The 21,023-nt window shown below is 48.3% G+C and overlaps 2 protein-coding genes across 3 annotated transcripts; both read right to left on the bottom strand.

Annotated features, from left to right (window-relative positions):
- Positions 1-25: 25 nt before the first annotated feature.
- Positions 26-9,134, bottom strand: rgn (regucalcin). The gene is made up of 8 exons (XM_020477262.2): positions 8,950-9,134; positions 7,822-7,983; positions 2,198-2,380; positions 1,988-2,088; positions 1,714-1,828; positions 1,485-1,616; positions 1,132-1,286; positions 26-305 (listed from the first exon to the last, which is right to left on the bottom strand). The coding sequence occupies exons 2-8, from the start codon at positions 7,979-7,981 to the stop codon at positions 255-257; spliced, it is 897 nt and encodes a 298-aa protein (XP_020332851.2). The 5' UTR covers positions 7,982-7,983; positions 8,950-9,134; the 3' UTR covers positions 26-254.
- A 302-nt stretch (positions 9,135-9,436) lies between these two features.
- Positions 9,437-19,296, bottom strand: vps16 (VPS16 core subunit of CORVET and HOPS complexes). Of its 2 annotated transcripts, XM_031820708.1 has the most exons (19): positions 18,827-19,296; positions 18,434-18,522; positions 18,170-18,261; positions 17,940-18,068; positions 17,721-17,865; positions 17,501-17,616; positions 17,291-17,413; positions 16,832-16,977; positions 15,955-16,126; positions 15,539-15,670; positions 15,144-15,307; positions 14,953-15,061; positions 13,882-14,016; positions 13,304-13,510; positions 13,036-13,218; positions 12,617-12,786; positions 10,472-10,568; positions 10,249-10,352; positions 9,437-10,160 (listed from the first exon to the last, which is right to left on the bottom strand). In XM_031820708.1, exons 1-19 carry the CDS (start codon positions 18,874-18,876, stop codon positions 10,016-10,018), a joined length of 2,508 nt encoding a protein of 835 aa, XP_031676568.1. In that variant the 5' UTR covers positions 18,877-19,296; the 3' UTR covers positions 9,437-10,015. The 2 variants fall into 2 exon arrangements, with proteins under 2 accessions (XP_031676568.1, XP_031676569.1); XM_031820709.1 differs by having other exon boundaries at positions 17,940-18,261; positions 18,827-19,043.
- Between the last annotated feature and the right edge of the window lie 1,727 nt (positions 19,297-21,023).

A 21,023-nucleotide genomic window follows, 5' to 3' on the forward strand; every position in this document is an offset into this window, starting at 1 on the left:
TAAGAGTCCTCATACAAACTACCTATCAATTGTAGCTTTTTTATTGGACAGAAGATATACAATAACCTACGAATACATGAAGTACAGTAACTATAACTGAGGCATGTTGAGTTTTGCTTAAAATCATAAAGTCACATTATTTTATTAGAGAGATTAGTGGTCAGTGGGCGCAGTTCAGTTGTGCAGCCGAGTTACTGGTTGATCATCATGGAATGATTGACAAGGGCCGGTTTTCAGTGTTTCCGTTGTGTCACTCATCCAGTGAATGAATTGGCAGGAATGCCCTTTGCACCCAGGCCTGTGATCTGCAAGGAGAATAAAACACAGGCTGAATAAAACCCACCCCAGTGGCGGTCGGTGCCATTTCAGATTAGGGAGGAATATATTTTATATTTATGAGCATGGCCTTATTTCTAATACAGCATATTGGATGACTGTCATTCATATTCCATTTGCCCAGCTCATTGCAACCAATAGGTTTAGGCTACTAAACTACTAGCCAGATGTTTGAGTAGTCTAAATTAGGTAAGTGAAAGTGGAAAATTACAATGAAATATGCCTACAACAGCTCTCTCTCTCTCCCTCTTTCTCTCTGATGCTTCTCAATTTTTTAAGTAATTAATTTGTTAAAAACTGTTCAATGATAGTCTTTCTCTCTCTTTGAGTCAACTACTCCCCACATTTCATGCACTGCAGTGCTAGCTAGCTGTAGCTTACGCTTTCAGTACTAGATTCATTCTCTGATCCTTTGACTGGGTGGACAACATGTCAGTTCTTGCTGCAAGAACTCTGATATGTTGGAGGTCCTCTGGAAGTCGTCATGATTATGAAAGGGGGTGTGAACCATGAGCCTCCTAGGTTTTGTATTGAAGTCAATGTACTCAGAGGGGGATGGAAAATAGCTGTCCTCTGGCTACACCATGGTGCTACCACAGAGCTGTTCAGGCTACTGTAGACCATTACAAAACAGTGTTTTAATCAGTTATTTGGTCAAATGTGAATACATTCAGTATAGTTTCATCTAAAAAGGATCACTTTTTTAATGTTTCACTTTTTTTATTTTCTGAAATTTACTGCGTAGGATGGTCCTCCCCTTCCTCCTCCGAGGAGCCTCCACTGACACACACGTACCCTAAAGACACATCCTGCCTGCGGTTGCTTGGCCATGTCTGCCTCATCCATTCCCTTACAGGCTGAGGTCACGTACAGGTCTGAATAGTCTCTACCCCCGAAACAACATGATGTTGTCTTATCCACCGGTAGCTTCACTGTCTGCAAACGCACCCCTGAGAAGAGGGGGAGGGAAGATGGAGAGGGAGAAATGAGAGAGGGAGGCAGCAGAGAGAGAGAAGAGGGGGAGGGAAGATGGAGAGGGAGAAATGAGAGAGGGAGGCAGCAGAGGGAGAGATTGGTGGTTTTTACCTTCATATTACAATATACTGTAACTGTTACGCACTGACACATATAGGCAGGTACACACACACCTGTCTGTGGGTCAATCTGTATCACTCTGCCTCCACTGTAACAGGCGACCCAGAGTCTACCGTCTGCGTCAATACACATGCCATCAGGAATCCCCTCCCCCTCGTCCATCTTATACACCATCCGCCGGTTACCTACACACACACACACACGGCTGTCGATGTAGTACAAGGTTTATGTGTGTGTGTGTGTGTGTGTGTGTGTGTGTGTGTGTGTGTGTGTGTCCCTCACTGATACTCCCGGTGTTGATGTCATAGTTGAAAGCTTCCACAGTGTAGGTGAGGCTGTCTATGTAGTAGAAGGTTTTGTGGTCCAGAGACCAGTCCAGACCGTTTGAGATGTCCACCTGGTCAAATAATAAAAATAGCAACATAAAGGATAGCTTCAGTCTCTTTTCATCTATTACCTTATAGGATTAGTCTTTGGTACTGTTTATCTCACACTAACACAACTATTTATGCTAGAAACGATCATTGAGAACATTCCACTTCCACCCTTGTGTCACCTGATTGAAATGTTTGACTACAATGTGGTCCTTGTTCAGGGAGAACAGAGAACCCTGCTTCAGCTCTAGAACTGTAGGACGTTCCTCTATCGCCATGGTACCTGACAGAACACAGTTAACAGAACATTACATGGAACACAAAACAGATGCGGTAGAAGAGAGGTTGATGGATTAATGGATTGTCAAATTAATTGATCTATCAATCTCTACCTGCAAAGAGGCGTCCAGCAGGGTCCACCTTGCCGTCATTAAAGCGGTTGTTGGGTTTGTCTTCATCGATGACAGCGATGGTGGAGATGGACTTGGACTCCCAGTCCAGCGCTCCAAAACTCCGTCCCTCTCCGATCACATAGCCTCCAGACCGCCGGGGGACCGCACAGCCCACAAACTTCTCTGGGGGGAGGAGTGGGGATTGGTGAGGAGGGGAGCAGGGAGAGGGACGGGAGGAGTTGGAAACAGGGAGGAGTGGGGATTGGAGGAAGAGATGAGAGGGAAAAGGTGAGGAGGGGAGCAGGGAGAGGGACGGGAGGAGTTGGAAACAGGGAGGAGTGTGGGTTGGAGGAAGAGAAGAGAGGGAAAAGGTGAGGAGGGGAGCAGGGAGAGGGACGGGAGGAGTTGGAAACAGGGAGGAGTGGGGATTGGAGGAAGAGAAGAGAGGGAAAAGGTGAGGAGAGGGAGCAGGGAGAGGGACGGGGGGAGTTGGAAACAGGGAGGAGTGGGGATTGGAGGAAGAGAAGAGAGGGAAAAGGTGAGGAGGGGAGCAGGGAGAGGGACGGGGGGAGTTGGAAACAGGGAGGAGTGTGGATTGGAGGAAGAGAAGAGAGGGAAAAGGTGAGGAGGGGAGCAGGGAGAGGGACGGGGGGAGTTGGAAACAGGGAGGAGTGTGGATTGGAGGAAGAGAAGAGAGGGAAAAGGTGAGGAGGGGAGCAGGGAGAGGGACGAGGGGAGTTGGAAACAGGGAGGAGTGTGGATTGGAGGAAGAGAAGAGAGGGAAAAGGTGAGGAGGGGAGCAGGGAGAGGGACGGGAGGAGTTGGAAACAGGGAGGAGTGGGGATTGGAGGAAGAGATGAGAGGGAAAAGGTGAGGAGGGGAGCAGGGAGAGGGACGGGAGGAGTTGGAAACAGGGAGGAGTGTGGGTTGGAGGAAGAGAAGAGAGGGAAAAGGTGAGGAGGGGAGCAGGGAGAGGGACGGGAGGAGTTGGAAACAGGGAGGAGTGTGGGTTGGAGGAAGAGAAGAGAGGGAAAAGGTGAGGAGGGGAGCAGGGAGAGGGACGGGAGGAGTTGGAAACAGGGAGGAGTGTGGGTTGGAGGAAGAGAAGAGAGGGAAAAGGTGAGGAGGGGAGCAGGGAGAGGGACGGGAGGAGTTGGAAACAGGGAGGAGTGTGGGTTGGAGGAAGAGAAGAGAGGGAAAAGGTGAGGAGGGGAGCAGGGAGAGGGACGGGAGGAGTTGGAAACAGGGAGGAGTGTGGGTTGGAGGAAGAGAAGAGAGGGAAAAGGTGAGGAGGGGAGCAGGGAGAGGGACGGGAGGAGTTGGAAACAGGGAGGAGTGTGGGTTGGAGGAAGAGAAGAGAGGGAAAAGGTGAGGAGGGGAGCAGGGAGAGGGACGGGAGGAGTTGGAAACAGGGAGGAGTGGGGATTGGAGGAAGAGAAGAGAGGGAAAAGGTGAGGAGGGGAGCAGGGAGAGGGACGGGGGGAGTTGGAAACAGGGAGGAGTGTGGATTGGAGGAAGAGAAGAGAGGGAAAAGGTGAGGAGGGGAGCAGGGAGAGGGACGGGGGAGTTGGAAACAGGGAGGAGTGGGGGTTGGAGGAAGAGAAGAGAGGGAAAAGGTGAGGAGGGGAGCAGGGAGAGGGACGGGAGGAGTTGGAAACAGGGAGGAGTGTGGATTGGAGGAAGAGAAGAGAGGGAAAAGGTGAGGAGGGGAGCAGGGAGAGGGACGGGAGGAGTTGGAAACAGGGAGGAGTGTGGATTGGAGGAAGAGAAGAGAGGGAAAAGGTGAGGAGGGGAGCAGGGAGAGGGACGGGAGGAGTTGGAAACAGGGAGGAGTGTGGGTTGGAGGAAGAGAAGAGAGGGAAAAGGTGAGGAGGGGAGCAGGGAGAGGGACGGGGGGAGTTGGAAACAGGGAGGAGTGTGGATTGGAGGAAGAGAAGAGAGGGAAAAGGTGAGGAGGGGAGCAGGGAGAGGGTTGGGAGGAGTTGGAAACAGGGAGGAGTGTGGATTGGAGGAAGAGAAGAGATGGAAAAGGTGAGGAGGGGAGCAGGGAGAGGGACGGGAGGAGTTGGAAACAGGGAGGAGTGGGGATTGGAGGAAGAGAAGAGAGGGAAAAGGTGAGGAGAGGGAGCAGGGAGAGGGACGGGGGGAGTTGGAAACAGGGAGGAGTGGGGATTGGAGGAAGAGAAGAGAGGGAAAAGGTGAGGAGAGGGAGCAGGAAGAGGGACGGGGGGAGTTGGAAACAGGGAGGAGTGGGGATTGGAGGAAGAGAAGAGAGGGAAAAGGTGAGGAGGGGAGCAGGGAGAGGGACGGGGGAGTTGGAAACAGGGAGGAGTGTGGATTGGAGGAAGAGAAGAGAGGGAAAAGGTGAGGAGGGGAGCAGGGAGAGGGACGGGGGGAGTTGGAAACAGGGAGGAGTGTGGATTGGAGGAAGAGAAGAGAGGGAAAAGGTGAGGAGGGGAGCAGGGAGAGGGACGAGGGGAGTTGGAAACAGGGAGGAGTGTGGATTGGAGGAAGAGAAGAGAGGGAAAAGGTGAGGAGGGGAGCAGGGAGAGGGACGGGAGGAGTTGGAAACAGGGAGGAGTGGGGATTGGAGGAAGAGAAGAGAGGGAAAAGGTGAGGAGGGGAGCAGGGAGAGGGACGGGAGGAGTTGGAAACAGGGAGGAGTGTGGGTTGGAGGAAGAGAAGAGAGGGAAAAGGTGAGGAGGGGAGCAGGGAGAGGGACGGGAGGAGTTGGAAACAGGGAGGAGTGTGGGTTGGAGGAAGAGAAGAGAGGGAAAAGGTGAGGAGGGGAGCAGGGAGAGGGACGGGAGGAGTTGGAAACAGGGAGGAGTGTGGATTGGAGGAAGAGAAGAGAGGGAAAAGGTGAGGAGGGGAGCAGGGAGAGGGACGGGAGGAGTTGGAAACAGGGAGGAGTGTGGGTTGGAGGAAGAGAAGAGAGGGAAAAGGTGAGGAGGGGAGCAGGGAGAGGGACGGGAGGAGTTGGAAACAGGGAGGAGTGTGGGTTGGAGGAAGAGAAGAGAGGGAAAAGGTGAGGAGGGGAGCAGGGAGAGGGACGGGAGGAGTTGGAAACAGGGAGGAGTGTGGATTGGAGGAAGAGAAGAGAGGGAAAAGGTGAGGAGGGGAGCAGGGAGAGGGACGGGAGGAGTTGGAAACAGGGAGGAGTGTGGATTGGAGGAAGAGAAGAGAGGGAAAAGGTGAGGAGGGGAGCAGGGAGAGGGACGGGAGGAGTTGGAAACAGGGAGGAGTGTGGGTTGGAGGAAGAGAAGAGAGGGAAAAGGTGAGGAGGGGAGCAGGGAGAGGGAAGGGGGGAGTTGGAAACAGGGAGGAGTGTGGATTGGAGGAAGAGAAGAGAGGGAAAAGGTGAGGAGGGGAGCAGGGAGAGGGACGGGAGGAGTTGGAAACAGGGAGGAGTGTGGATTGGAGGAAGAGAAGAGATGGAAAAGGTGAGGAGGGGAGCAGGGAGAGGGACGGGAGGAGTTGGAAACAGGGAGGAGTGTGGGTTGGAGGAAGAGAAGAGAGGGAAAAGGTGAGGAGGGGAGCAGGGAGAGGGCGGGAGGAGTTGGAAACAGGGAGGAGTGGGGATTGGAGGAAGAGAAGAGAGGGAAAAGGTGAGGAGAGGGAGCAGGGAGAGGGACGGGGGGAGTTGGAAACAGGGAGGAGTGTGGATTGGAGGAAGAGAAGAGAGGGAAAAGGTGAGGAGGGGAGCAGGGAGAGGGAAGGGAGGAGTTGGAAACAGGGAGGAGTGTGGATTGGAGGAAGAGAAGAGAGGGAAAAGGTGAGGAGGGGAGCAGGGAGAGGGACGGGAGGAGTTGGAAACAGGGAGGAGTGTGGGTTGGAGGAAGAGAAGAGAGGGAAAAGGTGAGGAGGGGAGCAGGGAGAGGGACGGGGGGAGTTGGAAACAGGGAGGAGTGTGGATTGGAGGAAGAGAAGAGAGGGAAAAGGTGAGGAGGGGAGCAGGGAGAGGGACGGGAGGAGTTGGAAACAGGGAGGAGTGTGGATTGGAGGAAGAGAAGAGATGGAAAAGGTGAGGAGAGGAGCAGGGAGAGGGACGGGAGGAGTTGGAAACAGGGAGGAGTGTGGGTTGGAGGAAGAGAAGAGAGGGAAAAGGTGAGGAGGGGAGCAGGGAGAGGGGCGGGAGGAGTTGGAAACAGGGAGGAGTGGGGATTGGAGGAAGAGAAGAGAGGGAAAAGGTGAGGAGAGGGAGCAGGGAGAGGGACGGGGGGAGTTGGAAACAGGGAGGAGTGGGGATTGGAGGAAGAGAAGAGAGGGAAAAGGTGAGGAGGGGAGCAGGGAGAGGGACGGGAGGAGTTGGAAACAGGGAGGAGTGGGGATTGGAGGAAGAGAAGAGAGGGAAAAGGTGAGGAGGGGAGCAGGGAGAGGGACGGGGGGAGTTGGAAACAGGGAGGAGTGTGGATTGGAGGAAGAGAAGAGAGGGAAAAGGTGAGGAGGGGAGCAGGGAGAGGGACGGGAGGAGTTGGAAACAGGGAGGAGTGGGGATTGGAGGAAGAGAAGAGAGGGAAAAGGTGAGGAGGGGAGCAGGGAGAGGGACGGGAGGAGTTGGAAACAGGGAGGAGTGGGGATTGGAGGAAGAGAAGAGAGGGAAAAGGTGAGGAGGGGAGCAGGGAGAGGGACGGGGGGAGTTGGAAACAGGGAGGAGTGGGGATTGGAGGAAGAGAAGAGAGGGAAAAGGTGAGGAGGGGAGCAGGGAGAGGGACGGGAGGAGTTGGAAACAGGGAGGAGTGTGGATTGGAGGAAGAGAAGAGAGGGAAAAGGTGAGGAGGGGAGCAGGGAGAGGGACGGGAGGAGTTGGAAACAGGGAGGAGTGTGGATTGGAGGAAGAGAAGAGAGGGAAAAGGTGAGGAGGGGAGCAGGGAGAGGGACGGGAGGAGTTGGAAACAGGGAGTAGTGTGGATTGGAGGAAGAGAAGAGAGGGAAAAGGTGAGGAGGGGAGCAGGGAGAGGGACGGGAGGAGTTGGAAACAGGGAGGAGTGTGGGTTGGAGGAAGAGAAGAGAGGGAAAAGGTGAGGAGGGGAGCAGGGAGAGGGACGGGAGGAGTTGGAAACAGGGAGGAGTGTGGGTTGGAGGAAGAGAAGAGAGGGAAAAGGTGAGGAGGGGAGCAGGGAGAGGGACGGGAGGAGTTGGAAACAGGGAGGAGTGTGGGTTGGAGGAAGAGAAGAGAGGGAAAAGGTGAGGAGGGGAGCAGGGAGAGGGAAAAGGTGAGGAGGGGAGCAGGGAGAGGGACGGGGGGAGTTGGAAACAGGGAGGAGTGGGGATTGGAGGAAGAGAAGAGAGGGAAAAGGTGAGGAGGGGAGCAGGGAGAGGGACGGGGGGAGTTGGAAACAGGGAGGAGTGTGGGTTGGAGGAAGAGAAGAGAGGGAAAAGGTGAGGAGGGGAGCAGGGAGAGGGACGGGAGGAGTTGGAAACAGGGAGGGTTGTAAAAATAAAAATACAGAACATGACAGCAGTAGAAGGTGTGCTGTTGCTACATCAGAGCCCAAACAACCCGGATGAAGAACAAACTGGATCTACAAAATAGAAGTTCAAGAAAAAGATCTTTACTGAACCTTAGTTAGAGGTTATGACATGTTCACCCAGGGTCACAGCTGCCTTTCTGATTGGTTTACCTGTGGCCACTGTCTCTTTCTGATTGGTTGCTGGGTTCCAGCGGTGGATCTTCTGTCCTGATATGTCCACAAAGAGCAGAGTTCCTTCTTTCTCCTCCCACACCGGCCCTTCTCCGATCTCACACCTCTCTTTCACCACACACGCCACCTTCACAGACATGACTAAAGCAATTTGACACACACACACACACACACACACACACACACACACACACACACACACACACACACACACACACACACACACACACACACACACAGTAGCCAAGGGGCATCATGCACCCCAAAAATCTGAGTGTAATATTCGTAGTGTAAACATACTGAATTGTAATTGTATGCATTTTACCGCCGTATCATACTGCGCTATGATTGGTTAAGACCACACAGGTGGTGAGGTCATCTTCGGTTGATTATGGTTGGAGACACGTGAACATGCCAGTTATAGCTAGTTAATAAAGAGCTGCGTTAAGAAATATCCTGCATGTTATTATTTTGTACGAAGCGCGCAAAACAAGACACTGAGAGGAGTACCCAGGGATGGCTGGGGGAGGTGCAGGTCTTTTAGACTCTTTTACCACTAAAAATAGATCACTTTTGCAACAAGCAGTCAAATTGAAGTCTAAAACATCTGGTTTCCCATAAAACGTCACCCCCCCCCCCCAAGATAGTTACTCTTAATATACAATAATGTACAAAACATTAAGAACACCTGCTCTTTCCGTGACATAGACTGACCAGGTGAAAGTTATGATCACTTGTTAAATTCACTTCAAATCAGTGTAGATGAAGGGGAGGAGAAAGGTTAAATAATGATTTTTAAGCCTTGAGACACGGACTGTGTATTTGTGCCAGAGAGAGAGTGAATGGGCAAGACAAAAAATGTGCCTTTGAACAGGGTACTCTTGCGAGTTATACACCGTAGCCTGCACAGCTGTTGAATTATCTCTTAGGCAGCGAGTGAACTTCTAAATCACTCACTCTCATTTCTATAAGTAACCCCCATATAAATGACTGCACTACACCGATTTGTTTAGACTTTTAGCCAACAGTTGGCTAGGATACTATAACTTGCAACTTTGTTTATGATTTCTCAGAAAACAACACATCGTACAGACACGGATAAATTACCTGTTTTACACGCCGAAGTCGCCTGAAGAGTTTCTGAATCACGTGACAGCAAGTGTCTCGCCGCTCACAGACAGTCAAAGACAAATAAACAGACCATGTGACAGGGGTAGTCTCGCTCCCCCAGCGGCACCTCTTTCTCAACTGAAAACGTATTCCGTCAGCAAAAAGAAGTGTCGTAAATTCGGACCATAAATTCCAATTTATACTGTAACATTTGACATGAACCCCCCCCCCAACACACACACACACACACAGTAGGCCTGTAGTTACGGTATAGCTGTTGAATGTCGTCTATCCACTTTTATGCACCATTTCTGACCTGATGCTTTTACACAATAGCCTACATACAATATGCCCTGTTGATTGTTACAGAAAGCAACAGTAAATTGAGTTTCTTGTTTTCTCCAGCGGCCTAGTTCCCATAATGTTCCCTATAGGACACCGATCCCATTCCTGAGTACGTGTTCCTCTATCCTTATGTAGCCCCTTTACAAAGGAATGCATTTATTCAATGATACAACATGAGACAATGGACTGCTGTGTGTGAACAACACCAACATGGTTTCATTAATATGACAATCACATGATCTGGAGAGGAGAGTCAGTAACACAAGCAGCTTACCGCAAACAGTAAATGGGAGCAATCTGTGCTTCTCAATAGTCAAAAGTGGTGTCCCTACTTCTCTCACTTCCTTAATTTGAACAGATTTGAAAACACAGGATATACAATATGAATGCAATTCATTGCGAATTGAGATGATCTCACTGCATCTCTTGGCTAATACAGACAGTCGAGAGGCACATTTCTTTCATGATTGGTATAGTATGGGAGTGCTGTTGATATCAGCTTGTCTAAGCTGTGTGTGTGTGTGTGTGTTGGAATGTCTTTCTTTCCCAAATCACTCCTTCCCCTCCAAACGTAGTTGAAGCAGGACATAGGCTGGAGCTGAGGTGAATGGTGGTTGATGGGTCACTTTTCAACAGCAACAGTTCTTAGTGCGTTTTTGATAGGGCTCACTTTTTTGTCAGTGAGATATTTTGTGGTTTGAATAGGATTTCAGGGAGGTCACTTTTTGGCAGCAGTGGATCTGGCTCGGTTGAGTCTCTCAAGCAGGGCTCGGTCTGTGGTGGGAGAACAGCGGGACAGGACAGTGCTGATCTCTCCTTCACTCCTCCTCTCTATAGCTGCCTCGGCTGCCCCCTCCAGATCACTGACAAGGAGAGAGAAGGATAAAGAGAGAGAGGAGTTTAGCTTCTGCACACTGACACGCACGCACGCACACACACAAACAAACTCACCCTATGGCCAGGTGGGCTTTGACCTTTTGCTCTGGGGTCACCTTGGAAACATACTTTTTGGCCTCGTACTTATTGTGTTGTTTCACACACACCTCCACAAAGGGCTAAGAGAGAAAGAGAGAGGTTAGTTACGTAACTAAAGTTGTATAAAGGTTATAAAAATGACTGGTCAAGTAGCCTATTGGATGAATAACATTGTATAAAGGTTATATAAACAACATACTAGATAGCCGATGGGGGACTTCTTGCTCTTGGCAAATTTCTCCATCTCTTCCCAATCATCCTTCTCTGCCAGAGCGGTCAGCTTCAGCCACCAGTACCTGACCACAGTGACATCATCAATAAAGGACTCTACAGTGACGTCATCGAGAAGGGATTATACAGTGACGACAATGTGTCGTTTTATCTCATCTTGATTATTGTCCAGTCATATGGCCAGGTGCTACAAGAAAGACCTAGCTAAGCTGCACGTCTTGCTTTTCATTGTAATGAGAGGGCTAAATAACATCCATGCCAGTCTCTCTTGGATAAGAGTTGAGGAGAGACTGACTGCATAGTTGTTAAAAAAAAAAGAAGTTATGTCAAATTAGACCATGACAATGTTCTTAAAGTGTTGTCTCATTATTATAGTGTTGTCTCATCGCTCTCTGGTTTTACACACAGCTCTGACACGCTCTTACACCACCAGACATGCCACCAGGGGTCTTTTCACAGTCCGCAGGTCCAGAACAAATTCAAGGAAGCGTACAGTATTATATAGAGCCATGATTGCATGAAACTCCCATCTCATATAAAACGCAAATGAACAGCAAACCTGTTTTTTTTATTTTTAACCAAGTAAATCAACAGCTCATGGCACAACGCCTCTCCCCAATGTGACCTACCTGTTGTGTGTATGTACTGACATGTGTAACTGATAGATACACACACAGACTACATGTTAATGTTTTCAAATGTACACTACCGTTCAAAAGTTTGGGGTCACTTAGAAATGTTCTTGTTTTTTAAAGAAAATACATTTTTTTGTCCATTAAAATAACATCAAATTGATCAGAAAGTGTAGACATTGTTAATGTTGTAAATGACTATTGTAGCTGGAAACGGCAGAATTTATGGAATATCTACATAGACCTACAGAGGCCCATTATCAGCAACCATCACTCCTGTGTTCCAATGGCACATTCTGTTAGCTAATCCAAGTGTATTATTTTAAAAAGGCTAATTGATCATTAGAAAACCCTTTTTCAATTATGTTAGCACAGCTGAAAACTGTTGTGGTGATTAAAGAAGCAATAAAACTGGCCTTCTTTAGACTAATTGAGTATCTGGAGCATCAGCATTTGTGGGTTCGATTACAGGCTCAAAATGGCCAGAAACAAAGAACGTTCTTCTGAAACTCAGTCTATTCTTGTTCTGAGAAATGAAGGCTATTCAATGCGAGAAATTGCCAAGAAACTGAAGGTCTCGTACAATGCTGTGTACTACTCCCTTCACAGAACACCACAAACTGGCTCTAACCAGAATAGAAAGAGATGTGGGAGGCCCCGGTGACACAACTGAGCAAGAGGACAAGTACATTAGAGTGTCTAGTTTGAGAAACAGACGCCTCACAAGTTCTCAACTGGAAGCTTCATTAAATAGATGCGACTCTAGGATGCTGGACTTCTAGGCAGCGTTGCAAAGAAAAAGCCATATCTCAGACTGGCCAATCAAAATAAAAGATTAAGATGGGCAAAAGAACACAGACACTGGACAGAGGAACTCTGCCTAGAAGGCCAGCATCCCGGAGTCGCCTCTTCAGTGTTGACGTTGAGACTGGTGTTTTGTGGATACTATTTAATGAAGCTGCCAGTAATGTATTTTTCGTTGTGTCGGACCTCAGTATGGGATCCTAATAAAATTAAATCAAGAATGGACTACACAGTGACGTCATCTATAAGGTACTACACAGTGACGTCATCGATAAGGTACTACACAGTGACGTCATCGGTAAGGTACTACACAGTGACGTCATCGGTAAGGTACTACACAGTGACGTCATCGATAAGGTACTACACAGTGACGTCATCGATAAGGTACTACACAGTGACGTGTTCAATATGCGACAACACAGTGACGTTATGCAGCGTTCAAAACAACTGGGAATTCACAACTGGGAACTCTATCACTTCCGAGCATTCAAGACAACTGGGAACTCAGGGGGGAAACAAGCTCTGAACCATTTTGAACGGTCATCCAACTCACAATTCCAAGTCAGAAACTTTGTAGAACTCAAACATTCCGACCTGAAGATCACTGACGTTATGATTTGACCTTGTTCCCCCCCCCAGAGTTCCCAGGTGTCTTGAAAGCAGCATAACACCCTTACCTTTTGTCTGGCACCCTGAAGTCCCTGTAGAGCTGCTCAGCCTGCTTGTGGAAGTTGGAGGTGAGGAGGGCATGCAGAGTCTCCTGGAGAGACAGGCCCAGCAGAGCCTCTCCCATCTCCTCATCCAGGCGCCTCTGGAAACGTAGCAGCTTCATCTCCTCCTCTGTCGCCTGGGGCAGGCGGGGGGGGGGGGGGGGGGGAGAGAGAGACAGAGAGAGAGTGACAGATAGAGACAGAGAGAGTGAGAGAGCGAGAGACAGACAGAGAGAGACAGACAGACAGAGAGCACTATAATAATGAGACAACATTTTGAGAACATTGTCATGATCTAATTTACATGTTCATTTTTGGTCGAAAGTGCTAATGCTGTTCAGAGCCTGGTGAGATCAAATCTGCACTTAAAACTGTCTGGGTCTCACCTTGGCTGCAAACTCGTTCTTGGCCTTGTTGTACTCGTCCACAGCACTCTGCAGCAGAGACAGGCGAGCCTCCAGCTTCTTCTCCTTGTAACTGGCCTTGACGTAGAAGTTACCCAGCTCCTGATGGTCATCGTCTTGGTTGAACAGATCCTTCAGTGTGTCCTGTTCCTGGTGCTTACAGAACTAACACACACACAGATTAAACCACATTGTGTGCGTTTGTAACTGTGTGTAGAGTCTTGAGTTGTGTGTGTGTCTGTGACTATACCTGCCGGTAGAGGCTCAGCGCTACCGGTTGGTTTCTGAGCGTCATGAAGAAGTCTCCTCTGTTCATCTCGTTCTTCAGGTATGTCACCACCGTGTAAACCAGGTCTGTGTCTCCACTCTCTATAGCTTTACTCAGGGCCAGTTGACTCCTCTTCATCTTCAGTAGAAGGGGGACCTGCTCCCCAGAACGAGGCTCAAACTCCAACAACTAGACCCAGAGAGAGGCAAAAATAATTGGAAGGAGAGAGGGATGAGGCAGAGGGATAGAGAGGAGACAGGGTGGTGACAGAGGGAGAGAGAGGAGACAGGGTGGTGACAGGGTGGTGGGAGAGGGAAAGAGGAGACAGGGTGGTGGGAGAGGGAGAGAGAGGGTGGTGGGAGAGGGAAAGAGAGGAGAGGGGAAGAGTATTGTCAAGGTAACATTCCCAATGATACACCTCTGTGAACATGTTCAATCCATCCAAATGATGTCTTTTGGATTGCCTCTTTAATCACTCTCTCCTGTGTTGGAAGCACGTGAGGCTAGGGTGGGGCTGTCCCTTGATAGTCAGTTCAGGCCTACTGGTGTGTGTGTGGTACCTTGATGGCCAGTTCCGTCCTGCCACACTCATATGCTCTGGCAGCGATCTCAGAGTAGGAGATTCCTGCTGCCTCGCCCAGCTTCACACTGACAGCATGTGCTATGGACTCATCAGGCTCTTCTTTCTGCTGGACCTGAGACAGACAGACACACGTTTTATTTCAATCTCAAGAGATACAGTCTCGGGAATAACTATCTGCCCCCTTTTCTGAGTTTCTCTATTTTTGATACTGAATGTCATCAGACCTTCAACCAAAACCTAATATTAGATAAAAGGAACCCGAAGCTGTGCTTCAGCTTCAGCTAACAGACGGATGGCCTGACATTCTCTGATACAGAGCAGAATACATGATTCCTTCTATTAAAGCAAGTCGTCCAGGTCCGGGGGCAGCAAAGCATCCCCAAACCATCCCACTACCACCACCACGCATGAAGGTTCTTACTGTGAAATGCAGTGTTTGGTTTTCACCAGACATAATGGGACCCATGTCATCCAAAAAGTTGACTCAAGTTTGACAAAAAAGCACCTGGATGATCATCAAGACTCTTGGAAGAATGTTCTATGGACAGATGAGTCAAAAGTATAACTTTTTGGTCAAAGTCCAGACCTAATCTCAACTGAGATGTTGTGGCAGGACTTGAAACAAGCAGTTAATGCTTAAAAACCCACAAATGTCACTGAGTTACAGCAGTTCTGTATGGAAGAGTGGGACAAAATTCCTCCACAGCGATGTGAGAGATATATCAACAACTACAGGAAGTGTTTGGTTGGAGTCATTGCAGCTAAAGGTGGCACAACCAGTTATTGAGTGTAAGGGGGCAAGTACTTTTTCACACAGGGGCATTGGGTGTTACGCAACTTTGTTTATGAACAATGTCATTGTGTTATTTGTGAACTCAGGTTCCCTTTGTCTAATATTAGGTTTTGGTTGAAGATCTGATAAGATTCAGTATTAAAAATATGCAAAAGTAGAGAACATTTTAATGGGGGCAAATTGTTTTTCACAGCACTGTACCTGTTAGAACATGTTAAGAACATACATGCAGTAAAATGACCCCCTCCGCCTCACCTTGCAGCAGGCCCAGTGTTTGAGAACTCTGCTGACACCCTGGTACTCTGGTGTCTTCAGATAGCGACAGATCTCAATGGCCAGGGGATACAGCTTACGGTACACCAACCTGTTTAACATGCGTGTACAGAGTAAAACACACACACACACACACACCGTGTAAACACACACCCACACACCTGGGGTGTTACCTGTCAATGAGGACCTGAACAGTCATCTGTTTGTACTGTGTGTGTGTGAGGGGGATCCCCACAGTGTACTCCCGGACAGAGTTGAGAACTTTCAGGTCTCGACACATACTGACAAACGGCTCTGGTGGGTAGTTACTGAGAAAACACTTCCCAAAGGACGCAGCCTAGAGGGAGGGAGAGAGGGTGAGAGGGAGGGTGAGAGGGAGGGAGAGAGGGAGAGAGGGAGGGAGGGAGAGAGGAATAGAGTGGGGGAGAAAAACATGAATATATCTGTGGACTGACACATTTTGATCTTCAACTTAACATGCAGGAATAGATGAGAAAGAGAGAGAAGAAGACATAGGGAGAGAGAAAGAGAGCAAAGTAGAGGTAGAGAGAGATCGTGTGCGTCTTACCCTGAGCAGTGTTTTCTGGGTCTCTGGTTCATGTTCATACCCAGCAGCCTCCACACACTGTCTCACCGCTTCCCCCAATACACTCTGTTCCTTTATCTCTCTCAGGTACTCATCTGCCTTCTGACTGGACTTCTACACACACACACACACACACACACACACAAAACCATCTCCTCCAATACATGTATCCAGTAAAGTGAAAAGCTGTTACAGTCACAGGGCCAGACAGACACGTACCTCCCAGACAGACTTCCCAGACACAGACTTCCCAGAGACAGACACGTACCTCCCAGACAGACTTCCCAGACACAGACCTCCCAGACACGTACCTCCCAGACACAGACACGTACCTCCCAGACACAGACCTCCCAGACACAGACCTCCCAGACACAGACCTCCCAGACACAGACACGTACCTCGTACTCCTTGTGTGCCTCCAGTAGTAAAGCTCCAGGAGCCATGGAGGCGATTTTAAAGATGTCCTGGCAGGCCGAGGGCACCTCCTGCAGCAGCTCATGCCTGGACCCTCCTACGATCCTCACTCCATCCAGCTCTGCTACACACACACTCTCCTCATCCAGAGTGTATCTAAACACTGGTTAAGGCTCCATGAGAGGGCACACATTTGGATCAGTGGCAGATTTGTATTATGCTTGTGTTGATATGTGAGCAGAATTGCTAACTGTACATTTAATGTCATATTGCTAATTGTACCTTTAACAGTAACAAACCAACAGGAGCAAGCTAGCTGAGCTAACAGGAGCAAGCTAGCTGAGCTAACAGGAGCAAGCTAGCTGAGCTAACAGGAGCAAGCTAGCTGAGCTAACAGGAGCAAGCTAGCTGAGCTAACAGGAACAAGCTAGCTGAGCTAACAGGAACAAGCTAGCTGAGCTAACAGGAACAAGCTAGCTGAGCTAACAGGAACAAGCTAGCTGAGCTAACAGGAGCAAGCTAGCTGAGCTAACAGGAGCAAGCTAGCTGAGCTAACAGGAACAAGCTAGCTGAGCTAACAGGAGCAAGCTAGCTGAGCTAACAGGAACAAGCTAGCTGAGCTAACAGGAGCAAGCTAGCTGAGCTAACAGGAACAAGCTAGCTGAGCTAACAGGAACAAGCTAGCTGAGCAAACAGGAACAAGCTAGCTGAGCAAACAGGAACAAGCTAGCTGAGCAAACAGGAACAAGCTAGCTGAGCAAACAGGAACAAGCTAGCTGAGCAAACAGGAACAAGCTAGCTGAGCAAACAGGAACAAGCTAGCTGAGCTAACTTGCATAACTGCTGTGAGCTGAAGGATACTGGATGGTGTCTGTACACTCTCCGGCCACCAGTAGGAGCCTGTCCCACATGATGACCACAGAGGGCTGCTGGCTCTTTGGCCTTCTGCACCAGACCATCTGTTTAGGTGGGGTCCTCACCTTGGTGTCCACCTCACTCAGCTTGTCCTGGGGAACAAACAACAGTCAGTAGCTGACTGCCATAATACACAGCTACATTAGACATGTCTGATATACAGGGCTGTGGCTTCTACTGACTATAGAACTTGACCAGGAAAAAACTCCTGGCCCAAAATGGTCAGCACTCCACACCAGAGCTATTTACACTCTACGGCTGCCTGGCAACCTAGAAGCTGTGATAAGACTGGGAATGCCTGGATGGGTTGAGGACCACTGGTGTGTATAGACAGTAGATAATACATGGATAATAGCAAGCCACATCATGGAGCCATACAGTATGAGGGATAGTAATCCATGTTACCTTGAGGTTGGCTGAGCCCATCCACAGGTGTCCAGAGTCTGTGAACAGAGCCAGGTACTTATAGCTGAATGACACAGCCATGTTCACGATGCTACAGGACTGTAGAGAGAGGCCGGGAGGGGTCTGGAACACACACACACACACGGTTAGAGGTGAGAGAGCAAGGATGATTAGACACAGTCATGAATAAGTTGTGTGTGTTTGTCTCACCACAGGGGTGCAGGATGTGTTGTCCAGTATGTAGAGGTCAGCTCTGTTGGCCAGCAGCACTTTGGTCTGTCTGTCCTGAGTGAGCACTGCCCAGCAGGAAGGTGCCCCCTGGAGGCCTGGAGGAACAACACACCAATTAATCAATTAAAAAGTGACAAATGTCTCCATTCATTTGGAATTGAGGACTGACAGGATTGCACATACACACATGTACACACACCTGGGACTTCCGGGAGTCTCCTCAGCTTCAGGTCGTCAATGTTCGTGGCCAGGGTGAAGCGTGAGGCTCCCGTTACTATGGCGACACCAGTTCCATAGGGTGAGTGGAACACCTTGGCTTCCAGCACCTGGTTTTGAACCACCTCCTGTCAAAGACACAAACACACGTCAGGTAGATGATCATGTTTTTATCATGTTTATTTGTGTTATGTGTGCTCACATTGCCCATGCTGAAGTGTCTTTTGAAGGCACCAAACAGGTCATAGATGAGGACAGTGCCATCCTCCTGGATACACAGCAGGTCATCACACACTGTCCAACCCAGCTGTCTCACTGGGCCACTCTTCCACTGGAGAAACAAGAGGGATGGAGGAGAGTGACAGACAGAGAAAGAGTGAATAAGTGTGCGTATGAGTGTGTGTGTGTATGAGTGTGTGTGTGTGTGTGTACCGGGAAGCTGGCCATGTTCGCGCCTGAGGAGGAATAGATCTCCAGCTGGGGCCGTGCACTGGAGGAAGGCCTCTGTGGCTGCCTTAGAAGAGCTGAGAGAGATAGATGGAGGGAGGGATAGAGTGAGAAACATGCTTCTTTAATTAGCTATGTGGTTAGAATACACGTTGTAGATTATAAATATTTTGCAACAATGTGAGTTTCTTCAAATTGTGCAAGTGATTCTCTCTGCTCCATCATATCAGTGTGTGTGTGTGTACTCACCGATCGGTCCCCCGTATGGGGCTGCTGCCACCAGACATTCCTTGAGCCCATCTCTCAAGCTCCATCCCATCTCATACAGCTCGATCTTCCTGTAGACACACACACACACACACACACACACACACACACACACACACACACACACACACACACACAATATTAATGACAGTTGTCATATGATATGCTAGATGGCTAGCTAGCTAATAATATTGAATGTTACTTTGTTTTTACTGAGCAAAGCATTTACGGCAAGTAGCAAGGAAGGAAGATGGCTTTAGTGCCAGCCTGACAGAGTTGTCATTTCTTGGTATCTAGCTAGCTAACGTTAGCATTTTGCAAAGATTCTGGTCATGTGAGCAAGCTAACACAACAAGCTAGCTAAAATCTATTTACCTGTAAAACGCTTCCCCGAGCGGATTCCAGTTTGCCGTTATAAATGCCATCCTTCACCCCGTAAATTATAACCCTGGCATAAGGTGTGTATTTGTTATTGTTTAGATTCGCCTGTCATCTGACGTTTGGTCGAGAGCAGACCGTTTTCTTCTTCTCTTTACGACGGCGGAGGAAACCCGTTCATTAGACTGCAGTTTGTGTTTAGCCACTGATAGAACAATTATACAGATATTTCATCGGATGTATAAATGTGAAGCATCCGGTTGGCGTTTCCACCAAATATGGTAGTGAGTAGGAAGCTAGTGTCCGGCAGCGGGAGAAGCTGGAACGAGATGGATTTTGGCCGACATTCTGCAAGTTTTCTCATCGATGAAACATTTGATCTCAATACAGTGTTCTGTTCCCAAAACTATAATCTGTAGACTTTACCCTTTGCTAAAGTTGAGAAAAAAATGGCATTGTTTAAAAGGAGTGCAAAGGCGAATTTGGTTCCCTTACGTAAATATGCAAATGTATGCTACACGCGCCAATAGGATCTCGCTAGGTCGTGCTTGGCTCTGCCCGTCTCCTTGCTTGTTCTGCCCACTATGACTCATTTGTTCCCATTTGAAACGACGAATGGTGGTCAATCTTTGATTGTACCAAGAAAAATCGCTCTGAACGGTCATGCAATCATCCAGCATTTTGTAGAGCTCCGACTTTCCAACCTGAAGATGACGTCATCATTTTACCTCTTTTTTTCAGAATCCCGAGTTGTCTTGAAAGCACCATGACAGATGCAGGTCCCATCAGTCCAGTCAAATAAAAAGCAAATTATTTGCACGTTATTTATGTTTAGCTGTGCCTCACAAGTGCTACACCGTCTGATCTATTTTGTTATCAAAGGCTGAGTTGTAAATATAATATGATCTGAGAATAACAATATTAGCCAGCCAGGCATATAGCCAATATGCTGTGATAATGGTCCGATGTTTCATGAGCTGAAATAAAAGATCCCTGATATTTTCCATATGTACAAAAATATTATTTCGCTTTTGTTTACAGCTCTGTTAGTGAGCATTTCTCCTTTGTCAAGATAATCCATCCACTTTACAGGTGTGGCATATCAAGAAGTTGATGACACAGCATGATTAGTTAATTTTTAAATGTAACCTTTCTTAACCTAGGCAAGTCAGTTAAGAACAAATTCTTATTTACAATGATGGCCAAACCCAGGTGAATTGTGCACTGCCCTATGGCACTCCCAAACACAACCAGTTGTGAAACAGCTTGGATTTGACCCAGGGTGTCTGTAGTGACACCTCAAGCACTGACATGCAGTGCTTTAGACCACTGCACCACTAGGGAGCACATTTCAATTGACTGATTTCCTTATATGAACTGTAACTCAGTAAAATGGTTGAAATTGTTGCATGTTGCGTTTATATTTCTATTCAGTATATTAGGGCTACTGCACAAACCCCATTCATACACAACATTATCAGGTCAATGTAAAAAAATGTTTACAAAACTGAGCGGTAGATCTTGGCTTTTTGATTCAGAAAAGGTTGGTGACAACTGCTGTAAGCCAAATGCATTGGACCTCAAATACGTTTAAGATTTGCATTGTGCTGTTGAAACACTCTTCAATGTACAACTCCAATGTTTGTAAAGTTTGTTTAGGAGTACACTATGAAAGGCTATAGGAGCAGGGTGCAGCCATGTTGATCTCCTACATCATCACGTGATTGACCTCCAAAAATACCAAAATACTGTAGCGACCTTAACCCAGCACCAGTGGCGTGTATTAATGGATGCCAATAGAAGCCAGGCTTCCCCAAAAATGTTCCAAGAAAAACCCCTTAAAAAATAATGTGTATTTTGTCTTTCTGTCTTTCATAATTTTCCTTCAGTTCGCAAGAGGCTGAATGTATTTCACTGGAGAAAACATCAGAGTGACGAAAACAGTGTCTCTATATGTCTAGCCCATATATCTGATGCTGTCTGGTCAAAAATAGTAGGATATTGTTGCCGCCTGTAGCATTGAATGTAAGTGAAGCCAGCAAGCATTTGGCCTCAACTGTGAATGGTCCTGGCTCACCAAAAAAACGTGTCAAGGGAAGCCAGTTAGGATTTGGCTTCACACCAATCACATCACATCAAGCCAAATGTCTTTGACTGCAAAAAAATGTAATTGTTGCATCTCGTTGTTTTGTTG

The sequence above is a fragment of the Oncorhynchus kisutch genome, unplaced genomic scaffold (assembly GCF_002021735.2).
Source record: "Oncorhynchus kisutch isolate 150728-3 unplaced genomic scaffold, Okis_V2 scaffold3610, whole genome shotgun sequence".
In the NCBI taxonomy this organism is placed as follows: Eukaryota; Metazoa; Chordata; class Actinopteri; order Salmoniformes; family Salmonidae; genus Oncorhynchus; species Oncorhynchus kisutch.